General features: G+C 37.0%; 1 protein-coding gene across 4 annotated transcripts in view; it reads right to left on the bottom strand.

The window, feature by feature from the left end:
- LAMA2 (laminin subunit alpha 2) overlaps window positions 1-13272 on the bottom strand; it is a 391575-nt gene that overhangs the window by 110543 nt on the left and 267760 nt on the right. For all 4 annotated transcript variants that reach the window (XM_074862478.1, XM_074862479.1, XM_074862480.1 and 1 more), the window contains 6 exons: window positions 12894-13130; window positions 9323-9466; window positions 6777-6956; window positions 5820-6008; window positions 5491-5729; window positions 713-830 (listed from right to left, as the gene is read on the bottom strand). In XM_074862478.1, the coding sequence (XP_074718579.1) occupies window positions 713-830; window positions 5491-5729; window positions 5820-6008; window positions 6777-6956; window positions 9323-9466; window positions 12894-13130 (1107 nt within the window). The remainder of the gene's footprint in view (window positions 1-712; window positions 831-5490; window positions 5730-5819; window positions 6009-6776; window positions 6957-9322; window positions 9467-12893; window positions 13131-13272) is intronic.

Here is a 13272-nt window from a genome sequence, read left to right as displayed (position 1 = left end):
AAACTTGGGTACTTTTGAAACACGCAATCTTCAGAATGAAAATATTTCCATAAGTAAAAAAATCAATATAGTCCCTGTACAAGGAGCACTGAGCTCATTCAGTTGACCAACACTTTTCTCCCAGTGTTCAATGAGTTAGAAATTTACCAAACTTCAGCAGTTCAGGACAAAAGTTTCCATTAGTATCAGATCTATTTTATTTTAACACACAGTGATTCAACTGCTTCTAAGAATAAAGCAAAATACATTATTTGGACCATGTTCCAGAATTTCCCCTCCTCTTTAGAAGCAGCAGCATCACTTATATAAGGGGTACTGAAATCTGATAGGAGACAAGCTTTTGTGTATGGACTGAGCAAGATCTTATGTGAGTCCTATACCAGCACTGGAAAACAAATAATTGCAGCTTGATCAGTCAGCATCAGTCACACAATTCAGCCTCAGTGATGCTGACCCAGTAAGGCTCACTGTTCTGTATTCTAAGTATTTGAGTCATTGTCACGGTTTCAGTGGCATATTTGCCTAAAGCAAAAAAAGGTGCTTAAATTCCTTGTGAGAAACATACCTGAGAGAGAAAGAATATAAGTAATTAAATTAAAGGAGACTTGTTGCCAGTTAAAATAATTCACACTAATTATTTATCACACCTTACTAATGAATGGACTGAAGAAGGTACAAAGGCCAGTAACTGGAAGCCAGGTTAGTACTGTACCTCACAAGACAAACCAGAATAACCCAATGGGCAGTCACATTTCTCAATCAAGTAAGCCTGAGGAGTCATCCGAGACACAGTACCGCCTTCAGCAACTTCCATTGAGATCTCAGAAATCCTGAAAAAAAGGAGGAAACATCTCTAATGAGACTAGTCAAGCACTAACTAAAACCCAGTTAGTTAGTTCACAGTCAGCTGGCAAGGGAGAAAGTGGTCTTATTTGGCTGTCTGTAGGCTTCTCGATCTCTAGGAGACAAACAGTACTATTTTTGCCTCTCTTAAGGAAACAACAAAGTTACAACCACCTCTAGTCTCATTTTCCATTTCTAGGCAATAGTATAACTAACTTTTCTATACTGCTTGAGTCTATCTCTTTTTTTAATCTCTTTTCAGCCAAACTATTAACAAAAGCTCATATCTGGTTCTTCATTTGGAGGGACTCATTAAGAAATTGAAGTCACATACTACATGCAGTTCCAATTCATGACTCTCAGAGGTACAGCAATAAAATTGTTCACTAAATGAGCCTTTAATGAGGCAACTATTTAAAAAAATAAAATAAAATCTATCCTCAGCAACTAAGGCAACCTAACAAGCTGTAGAGCGGACTGCACAGACATTGGACATTTGCCTTTTTAGCAGGAATTTTAAGATCTGTAGCCAGATACCCTTTCTTTTTTTATTTCCCTTAGGATCATTTACACACGTAAACAAACAAATTAAAGAAAACAAGTTCTACTCCAGAAGCATCTGCTAGTATCAGAAAGGGATATGTTTCCTGGTAGAGCTTCTGACATTTTAACTTTCCATTTGTTTGATTGTATTAATAATAGTAACCTTGCCTCCCAACCACTCCCTGTCTTTCCAGCATGCATGCTGACCTGCCAAATAGGGTTGAGTACATCACGGACAAAGACAACAAACATAATATCTAATGAAATACACTTACTCCTAATGTACCGCAATGCTGTTCTTTTAGCTTGCTTCTTTATTTTGGGGGTTTGTGAGTTTGCTTAAATTAATGCTATGATCTGGAACCCCCTACTGTCTTTGAGAAACGAAAAGGGTAGAATAGTGTAAATTTTAAAGCTTCAGATGTAATGCCAACCTAAGAGAAAATGCCAAAGACTGTGTAACTAGCTGAATAAATGTCAATAATGCTCACAGAGTCTCTTCATTAAGTGTCTGTGCATAGGGCTAATGCAGAGGAGCTCACAGAACTGTTCATCTCATCCCATGCTCCTAGTGCATTCATCTACTCCCAAACCTTGATTACTAAGTGATGCTCTTCTTCTTCACACTGGCATATAGGCACCCATGTCAAGATAACTGCAGGAAAAGCAAATACCCACTGCTGAACTAGACAAGAGTTTTGTGATTGAGCTTAGGTGACCAGACCCATACCTCCTGACATCTTGTGTCAATACAAAATCCCTAAAACATTTAGTAACTTAAACCCTGTGCTCTCTTCTTACTACCTGAAGAAAGGGGTTCAGTGGAGCAGGGAAATTGAACAAAATACCCCAAGCAAACAAAGTCAGGTGAAAACAAGACTGAAAGTAAAGAGGGCAAAATCATTTAGATCTAATATGTCAGTGTAAGCTTACTCTGTATATTTAATGGAAAAAACAAAATGAAATCTGCCTCCCCATCATCTCCAAGGCTGAGGCAACAGTCTGTGTGCTTCAGAAAAGCTATTTACTGTCAGAAAGCTGTATTTACATAATAATATACTATGGGACCACAAAGCGACCTGTTGTTTGTGTGAAAATGTTACTTAAGGAAGGTCAGGCTTGGTTGATTCTTGGAACATGTCTAATAGGCAGCAGTCCAACAACTGCTACCTGATCAGTGTCAGGGATATTGAAATAATTCACAATCAAATTGAAAGCATACTTCCAATTCAAACTAATTTATTATCACAGCCCAGTTGCCTGAAAAGCAAACCAAAATCTAGTAACAGAAATGTTTCAATTTAGAGCGGTGAATGTGAAAATGAGAGCAACAAAATGAACAATATAGGAGAAAAATGTTTGGCTTTGGATTCTGAGCAGAAATCTCTAAATCACTAATAATGTTGCAGCTTTGAAGCAGAAACAACATTAGCATACCTGCTAAACTATATAGCTAATACAGCACTAAGGCTAGAACTAGGCTATTTTTAGGTTTCCAACTGCTGCCGCTGCTTTGACTTTATTTTAAAATGCTTTTCCTGTAGTTTATCACTTAGCTGCAGCTTTTATCCTCTACAATTGAAATTAAAGCACTATTAAAAACTTTAGAAAGACTTAATATATAATATTTTCCTCCTCTCATCCACAGTTTCTTTTGCTTTATACTTTTCTACTATGCACGGTCAGGTAGAAAGAGAAGCTTTACTAGTTTAGAATAGGGCCCTTATTTAGAAAGCACAACACACTCTATTTAAAGAAATGCTTTATTATAAGTCACTTAATTCAAATATATGTTTAAATTTGAGCATAAATATTGTCCTTTGGAGGGTCTCAGCCTATTTTTAATAAAAGCCTTAAATTCTTATGCAAGCTAATATTCCACTAACCTTTAAAAACATTTTGGGGGATTTTATGGTCTTAAGCAAAATTTCCTCTGACATCATTTAAGGTGATAACTTGAATAAAAAAAATGTGTTCCTGCTGTTTGTTTTCTACTTAAAGTCTCAGATGCCATGTGATGAATGCTACCTATGTAACTAGACAGATCATAAAAATCTATTGTAACATAACCACCTGCAAAATCAAATACCGTATTATATGCAAGGTTATGACTTCAGATGGAGAGTTACCAGAAAGACCAGATGAACTCTTTGCTAAGTCCTGCTGTCATATAAAATGTCACTTTCTGAAATGTGGTGCTGTAAAAAGCCATTTTAGTTCTTTAAGTGCTACCTTGCAAACTTGCCCTGAAACTGAAAAGTCCTCCTCTCTTCTGTTACATGCCTCATTACGAGGTAGCCTTGATAAAATGGTGGTGTACTACATTGCAGGTCTAGTTCAGTCACAATGGTCATATGCATCTCAGAACAAAATCATGAAAACAGAGGTTTGTTTTCATAAACATGCTTACGATGCTTGAGCTGAGACAGTATTCAATTTTAGCTTCCACAGCTGAACTAGGATCTGCAGTGCATAAAGGGAGGGGAAGGGAGAAACAGACAAAACGTGGATATACTTCCAGATTTTCCATGTTGTATTGAAGTTACTTTCATAACTCTTTCCATGGGAACTCCCTGTGCTTGTAATACAATATCCTAAATGGTGTATGCCAAAATAAATGAAACCAATGTAAAACATTTATGGCATTTGTTGTTAATATTTAGCATCTAGCCAATGCAAGCTGGATGAATACTTTTCTGTAAATTATATACTTTAAATAGAGACAATAGCATCAACAATGACTGTTTTCTGCTGCAAAGTTGCATGGTATCTGCCACTCCTATTCACCTTCAAACTCTAAAGGTCATGTTCTTATAGACATATTTGTAACCTAGAAATCTAGAAATTATTTTAGCCTATCACTTTTATGATGGAATCATAAAAAGGACCTCTGGAGACCTTTGGAGTTTATCTCCAATTATTCCTGTGTCCTTGCTAAATTTTGTGTGCAAAGAATAATATGAAGTCATTATTAAAAACTTTTAGGAATAGTCTCTGTAATCTATTCCAGAACTTCTTTACCCCCAGGAATTTTTCTCTCGTGTCTAATGTGAATCTTTCCTGCTGAAGTTTAAGCTCATTTCATTTTTGACTTACCCATGGCAACAGAGAACTGATTCTTTTCTTTCTCTTTGTAACAACATTTTATGCATCTTAAACCAATTTCCAGTTTCTAAATCTGGTTCTTTACACCTTCTCTCACAGGTCATATTTTCTAACTTGTGATGATGTTCACTGTTAACCTCTGAACACTTTAATCTTTTTTTCTTGAATTCCAGTATCCAAAACTTGATGCTTAGGCTTTACTAGTGTTGGGTAGAAGTAAAAAATTAATTTTTTGCACTTTGCAGCCCATATCTGTTTATACATGCATCTAGATTAGCATTTCTCAACAAGAATATCATTACTCAGTCATGTTCACCTGGTGATATGTTCTAAAAAAGAGACCTGTCTTTGAAGAATAGGTAACTAAGCAGTTGTTTCTTGTTTGTTCAATTGACTACTTCTTTCAAAGTGTGAAATCTTATAGCTGACCTTAAGATTGCAGCAGATTTTTGTATTATTTCTTTCATCTTGCTGTCTGAGGTCCACTTCAAATTTAGTAACTGTTATCTTTATTTCATCATCTAACTTACTAATGAATAAAATGTTGAATATATCTGTCCCTAATATATTGGATTAAGTAGCATTTCATTAAAGGAGTACTCTTTCATCTTTGTCTTTTTACCTCTTTTCCCACTTGCAAGAGAAAATTCCTTCATATGCTAACATTTATATTTAATTACAGCATCATGTTTTCATAAAGTAAACATTAATTCAAAAAATACTTTGGGTTTGTTTCAGGATTTGTGTGCTTATATGCATTTTCTGTTCTAGGAGCATGAAAATAAAGATTTCATTTGCCTGGTGTGATTTAGATTTTCTATTAAATAAAATGTCCCTCTCCTGCATCTTCTGCTATGCTGAAAGCTAACTCCTTCTGTTCTTCTCAGCAACTGCTTATAGCTTGTGTTATGAATAAAAATTCTGCTGAGAATAGCTGAGAGCTCTATCAGGTTATCTGTGACTACTGCACTATTTCAGACCACTGCATGAAACAGTTACCTGCTCTGCCTCATGATATTGCCATGCGTAGCCTTAATAAGAATGTAATGAATATCATACAACACATTCAGGAAGTCTTCCCGGGATACAGTTCTACTTGGTCTTGAGTCATCTCCATAATGTTTCCAGGTGAAATCTGCCTGGGACACTGTCCTGTTGATACCTGGGTCATCATGATGATATTCCCAGGGCACAGTGTTTCTGACTCTTTGGTCATCACCATAATATTCCCATTCGTGCTGAAAGGCAGTAATACAAAACCAGATTATTAACAGTATTAAAAAGAACCAGGCACTTAATAATGGGAAAAAAGCAGATGGAAATGTTACCTCTGTCATCTCTATCTCATGCCTTGTCAGCTGCCCAATCAGAGGGGCAGCCATATGTCGGACAATAATTCTTGTATGAGTGGAAGGCCCACCTCTTATGATGACTTGTGGGTAGTAAGTAGTAAAACCTGTCTCTTCTCGTGCTTCAAAATAGATGGCATATTTCAGTTTCCCTCCATAAGCGGTCAGCTAACAAAGTGAAACACAAAGTACAAAAAGAAATCTCATTTTCAGTTAGCTAAAAATAAATTTATGGGCATATGTAGGAGCTAGATATACTCTGCACCTGTGTGCAGTCTAATAAATGTGTGTGTGGTAGAAAATAGCAATACATACTTGTGGAACTATATGGGGACAAGGGCTGTGTTCAGAAATACCCATCAGCAATTTGTTATTGTACTATACTAAAACCAAAGTGTTATCTATTTCTTTATATGTGCCTTGGTGGTCCTCAAAGTTTGTGTTTAGAGAAAGAAACATCTAAACTGTCCTAAGCCAAACCAAGAAATATCACAAGCACAAAATAAATTGTCACAGAAGTGCATAACAATATCCAAATGGAGGGTTATTTCAATCATTTGCTCCTGTGTAAGATCAGGAATTTTTTATTTAAAATGGGAAGAAACAAAAAGTTACAAGAGAGTTATATTAAATTAATGCATCTTAATTTTTCAAATAACATTTTAATGAGAGAATCTATCCTGTGGAAAAATATTACATGTTACTGTCTGTAAATATCTATTTTAAAATAGCGTTTATGTAATAGATTTGTAAATTTCCATTATAACAGAGCAAATAATTTTTAATAATGGAATGGCATTTTTTTTCTTTTGATGTACCTTCCACTGTGTGATGACATGCTTACTGGAAGGAAGAAAAGACATTGCAAAATACAAATATAAGCAAAAAAACCCTTATATAAATCCATGTGAGTATTCAGTGGAATTTTATGTTTACCTTTTGTCCCTCAAACTGCTCTGGAAGTCTCCAGTAAACAGGTTCTGAACGAAGATCCTGTATCACCTGTTCTATATTTGCTACTATTTCAGGAGGCTGGAATGCAATCCCTGAAAGAGTGCTGCGCTGAAGCTTTTCATCCACCAGTGGCAGAATAATTTGTTCTGGCTTCAAGGTCACCTATGCATATTCAAAAAAATTGAGAAGAAAATCAAGTCTATTTTTTCCCCACAAAGTGTTAGTCTTTAAATTCTAAATCTTTAAAAAATTATTTCTAGGTAATTCCATTTCACATCATGAGCAATTTGTCACAAACCAGTCTTACTACTCCTTCAGGTATAAACAGCGATAATGACTTCTCCGTCAAGGCTTTTGCACCTTGTCCTCGTGTTAACAAAGAGCGTACTAGCACCAGTTAAAATAGCTTTATCAGCAAGTGATCTCATGAATCATAGTGCTATTTAGTCTTGGGTCTCCTCTGTTTGGATTGTGAGAAATGTACCTTACGAAGCAGCGTACTTCTCACTAACACTTATATATCTCTGGGGCTGTGGAACACAGGGCCCAATCCCTTAGTACTTTTACGCAATATTCAAGCTAGGTGTTCTCCAGGCAATATGCAGAGAGTGAGGGCTCAGGGCTTCTGTAACTTTAAATTCAGATTTAATGGAAAATATAAGGATGCCACTTAGATACTTGTAATTTTCTTAGACTTGTTTAAAGAGTCTCAACAGCATTATATAGAAATCATTACTTTGATCAAAAACTGTAATAAGAGTCTTAGTAATTCTGTGCAGATGAGAGTATCACAGGAAGTGTGTGAACAAATGCAAAGGGCGGGTATTAAAATTACTTTCTCTGAAAGAGTGTGGAAAACAAAGAAAACAAGTGCAGAGTCATATCTCTAACAGTCATCCCATCAACATTCTGTTCATGAGATAGGGACCAGGTAATGAGGAATCAACCAAGTCCTGTACTGTACTTTAAGCATCTTGGTATTTCCATTTACAGCAGCATCTGTGGATTGATCAGACGTGGAAGCATTGCCAGCCCTAAGTGAGATTTCCTGAATTCCTATCATAACCATATTTTACTGTTTACTGCTTTAGACATCAAGTGGCCAACACATTTGAATTTCAGATCAGCCTTGCCTTACTGTCATAAGACAGGATTTGATTGTTTAAACATATTTAGTGCCATTTGAAGCACCTGAGAGTATCTGAAATAGCCACCAGTAGCTAGCAGAACCCAGTCTCAGTTCACAACTCTGAAATAATTCTCAAATAGATCAGAGTACTAAAAACTAAATGAGATGTAGACATACACTTGTTTACATATGAGCATAAATACAAAAGGAAATTAATCAAGAGACACAAAATAATCAGGAGGTTTAAACTATGTTTCTGCTTTGTGCTGCCACAAAGGTCAAAGTACAATTTTCCAGAACTGTTGCTGTCATGGAACTTGATTAAATTTTATAACTTGTCAGCCTTTTACAGCCTTTCATCTCCAGCCTACCAGCATATGATGGGCAAAACTGAAATAATGAGAAAAACTGGGTCAGATCATGATGAATCAATTCATCCACTGGGAAGGGAAAGAGGTGCTATTGGACTGAACAATGATGGGGAGAATGGGCGCTATTCATATTACTTTAACCAAGAGAAATGAACTCTTTTAGAGTAAGAGGTCACATCTTGATTTCAGCCTAAAGTATCCTTATCCAATTGATGCTTGTGCATGACAAGTCAGGGGCTTTGGATGATTTGCATTAGGCAGACATTCCCTCTATGGTTGACATGCTTTCTAGCAGAGATATGACTGACCATACATGGGACTGAACACGTCTTTTTTAATTAGAAATAACTCCTCCAGAATGTAGCCAAGGAGCTGGCACAGCAGCGATGGACAGCAGTGGTCTCTCAATGTGTGTTTTGCACTCATTGTGCAGATAAATGGAGACATCCAGTCTGCCTCATGTGTCAGTCCACCATAGGTCTCAAGCCCCTCTTCCATGAAAAGGTGGAGAGCTCTTTCTTTGTTCTGATGGATTATACCCTCCCATTCTTGAATTTAAACACAGCTTCAATAAGCTCTTTTTTAAAATTAAAAAAACCCCAACAAAACAACGATGAAAATAAACAGATTAATTGAACTATGGGAAATCTTTGCTGGACAAGAAGCATCTGTGACCCTTGAATACACCTAGGTAAACTGCATATCATATAACAGAGTTTATGTTACATTGCACTGGACTGCATAATTTCCCCACACAAGTAGCTTGCCCTTTCCTGGGTTTTAATAGCTTTACTTTGGCTTGACGTCAGCTAACCTATCATTGTTTTTTTAATCTACTTATTTACTTTTAATGCCTTGACCCTGATTGTCTAATAGAACATACTGCTCTCTCCACTTCTCTAAGTATAAAGAGGAAAATGATTGCTTAAATGTTTGGCCATTTCCTAGCTACCTCTCAGCGCCTGACTAAAAGATGCCAGCAGGGAACAACATTATCGCATTACATGGCTCAGCAGTTTCCTACTCACCCACATGCGAATCAGTCCCCTTGCCTCACTGCACTGTGTAGTCAGGCCAAAGCAATAGCAACTGCTGCAGCCAAGTGGGTTTCTGGCAGAGAGACCAAATGTACCAGACTTGCACCTGTCACAGTGGACACCTTCCACATTAACCTGGAAGACAAAGAACATTTTAAAAAAAAAAAAATAAGCTTTATTTCAAGGTAGTAATAATAAAATCATACAGTAATGATAATAACAGAGTGCAGATAGAAAGAAGTGTAAGGAAATATTCAAGGAACTTTCCAGCTTATTATCATGTGTGTATGCAAACACATACAATTGATGTTAATTGAGGCATTTGCACTTGTATCCACTGAGTAGCTCTGAGCAATGGATGCTGGCTTCATACTGCAGTTGTCAGCACAGAAAAATCAAATGGCACTTTGGGTGTGACATGCTCAATAATTGATTGATAAGATAAGAAAAAATATGTCCTTCTGAAACTGCCAGGGTTAATCAAGCCTTTTGTTTAATAGGAATTAGCTTTGACAAGTTAGAATGTTTAAGATACATTATTAAATGTTCTTGCTGAGAAACATATTTTAATGGAAATAGTGTAGAGAAAAGCTTTCCCCTCTTTGTGATTGTTTTCCACATCACTGAACAGTATTAACAAGTCTGAAATGTTTCACTGTTGTAATGTCAGTGACTCTATTTTCATTTTTCAATTAGCCCAAATAAAAAGCTATACCAGATAGGGCCAGATACATAATAATTTATGCATAGCCTTTTAAAACCATTTTCATACTGAGACCAAGTTATTTTAAAAAAATCACCAATATGAAAGTACTGGTTGGCTTTTCCTCCCCCTCCCCCCCCCTTTTTTTTCTCTTGAGAGTAATGTGAAGCCAATCTAAAAACAAATTCAACTTTCCAAAGCTTATACAGGAAACCAGCATTATCCCCGAGGATTTGCCATTTTTAACCCTCATTTCCACATGTAACTCTATCAGCAAATGTGCCTACGCTGTATTTAGCTTAGATTTTGCTGCTTTTTGTCAGGGCTGACAAAGGGGCTCCTGAGCCTTTGAAAGCTTATTTCTGCAGCTATAACAGCAGGTTTAAATGGGAATGATTACCATTTTATAAAAATCTAGCTTCTTCCATATAAAACTCTTTCAAAAAAGTTAGATAAAAGGTTAACCACCCCTAGATATAAATTCAACCTTAAATTCTAGAAAAAAAAAATGCTGATTTAATTCAGTATTGTCAATTTTCTGTCATAAATTGCGATTTTTACTTTATTTGCATTTTGTTTCATCTCATTTGCAGTTTCTTATCATTAATCATCAGCTAAATATATACTGTTAATTTGCACTCACAGAAACATAAAAGTAACTGTATTAGCCTTAAAAGAATCAAGAAAGAAAATTTCTGTTTAAAAAAGCCATAAACCCCCATTCTTTCTACTTAGTGCTTAGAAGAGCTACAAGACAGACATTGACATACTAGACCTGATCAAGAAAAGGGGAACCAAGATGGTTAGAGGGGTTGGAGCACATCACGCACCAGGAGAGGCTGAAAGAATTGAGATACTTCTATTTTTCCATTTCAGAGGATGACATAGGACAAATAACACTGATCACTATGCTGAATTTTACTCAGATGATCCATGTGATCAACTCACTCACTTCAGTATTCTTACGGTATCACCAATCAAATGTATCAGTATTTGTGAAATGGAACATGATGTTTTCTGTTCAAATACCAGAAAAATGGGAGGGTGGTCAAGCAGTTTGCAAAAAGAGGTTGTGAAATCCCCATCCTTGGAAATGCTTCCTCAGCAATATCTTTCAAACAAGCTGCTGGACTAGACGACATCCACAGGTACCTTCCAATCTAATTTGTTCTATAGTTCCTCCATTGAGTTTATCCTTTGAACTCAGAAGGAAGTGACTGGTGCCCATTTAACAAAAGAATTACCTGGCAATTCAATAATTTAATTTCATCCTTCCATTTTACTAGCTCTTTGTGTCAGTACAGTCCCTGAAAAAGAATGAATCAAAAGAACAGAAGGAATCTCTAGAGGTCACTTTTAAAAACCTCCTCCTTGAAGAGGGACTATCACCAATAGTAGATTAGGTTACCCATGCCTCTTTCTAGCCAATTCTTGAAAACCTCCAAGAATAGGGATTTCACAACCTTTCTAGATAATCTGTTCCAGTGTTGCATAACCCTCCTAGTGATTTTTTTTTTTCCTAATGTACAACCCCAAACTCCCAAGCTGCCATTTGCAGCTGTTGTCCCTTGTCACATCTTTTGCTACTACCAGAAAGGACTTGACTCCATCAACTACTCTTTGAAGTGGCTGTAGGCTGCAACTGCATTTTCTCTTAGTCTCTAGTTTTTGCAGACTAAAAGAGTCTAGCTCTGTCAGAATATTCTTACAGATCATTTGCTCTAAGTCTCTTTGCAGCCTTTCTCTGGATCCTCTCCAGTTTCTCAACAACACTCTTGAATCAGGTCCTAAAACTGGATGCCATTTCCAGTCTCACTAGCACTGAGTAGAGGGGATAAAGACTTTCGTCTGCTGGTCATGCTCTTCATGATGTCCTACCTTGCAGCTGCATTGGCCAGTATGATCAATGCTTCCAGCTCAGTAGGCAGGTTGCCTTATTTATGAGAGTACATGGTTGGCTTATATTCAGTTTGCCATTCCCCAAAGCCTGTATGTGCTTTTCAGCAGCATTACCACTCAGACTTTTTCCTCCCAAACTGTACTGATTCTTGAGGTTATTCCACTCCAATTCGTGACCTTTCTATTTTCCCAACCATCAAGCTTTTCAAGGACCCTCTAGACTGTAGTTCTACTGTTCAGCATGTTAAACCACCTCCTCCAAATCAGCAATATTCTCAGATTTGCTGATGGTGAATTCTGTCATCTGTGTCTGGAGATATTCAGGGGTATTCTGCTTGCTGGCTACCAACTGCATGGCAAACCACTGATTATTGCACTTTAATCCCAGCAATCTAGTCAATTTTCAAACCACCAAAGTGTGCTGTTCTTCGAAGAACAATTCCAATTAAAAATGCTGTGGGTGATGATGCCAGAAGTCTTTGCTTTAGTGATCTTGAATTGGATGCAGTCTACTCCAAAGAACAGATTCTACTGCAGTGAATTCTACTCATAAAACGATCAATACTGACTCCCTCTAAGTCAATGTACTATAAAGAACTAGCACTGTGGCATACTGTTATTACTGATGTGTTTGTTTTTAATTTGCCAAATATCTGAACAAAATCTGTATTGAATGGGGTTAAACTGGCAACAGTTCTGTAGGAACAGGAAGAAATACAAAGCAAGAAGAGAGCCTAAGAGGATGCTATCCTGGCAAGTGTTAGTGTGTGAAAAAGCAACTGATAAGGACTTAGTCTTTCCTTACATTAGACTCCTTCCACAGTAGTTAGCAAATGTACTATGAAAACCAATGAAATTTGTCTGCATGTATTGTTGGAACAGGCAAGTACTAATGTCAGTAAATTTTGGAATAAACTTCTCAACAACTACAAGATCGGCTTACAACCTTCATTGTCCTACCTTGCAGCTGCATTGGCCAGTATGATCAACGCATGAGCACTTCCCCAACTCTGTGTCACAGCTCTGTGGATCAGTCCCTGTCAGGAAGCACTGACAAGCAACACAACGTGGATAATTCCAGTAACCCAACCTGCACTCAGTGCATTTATCCCCAGAGAATTCTGGGCGGCAGAAGCAACAGCCCGTATTTAAGTCACACTGAGAACTTAGGGCTCCAATGAGGCTGCATTCACAGGGCTAAAAAGGAGAGAAACAAAGAGAAAATTGCAATTGCGCTTCTGAAAAAAAAAAAAAAACACAACAAAACCCAACAACAAAGCAACTCACCTCTTTCATGTATCTATAATTAAAGTACAGCATTGAATTTCCACTGTCCAAA

Source organism: Strix uralensis, chromosome 3, assembly GCF_047716275.1.
Source record: "Strix uralensis isolate ZFMK-TIS-50842 chromosome 3, bStrUra1, whole genome shotgun sequence".
NCBI lineage: Eukaryota > Metazoa > Chordata > Aves > Strigiformes > Strigidae > Strix > Strix uralensis.
This window is presented reverse-complemented; position numbering and strand designations above follow the sequence as displayed.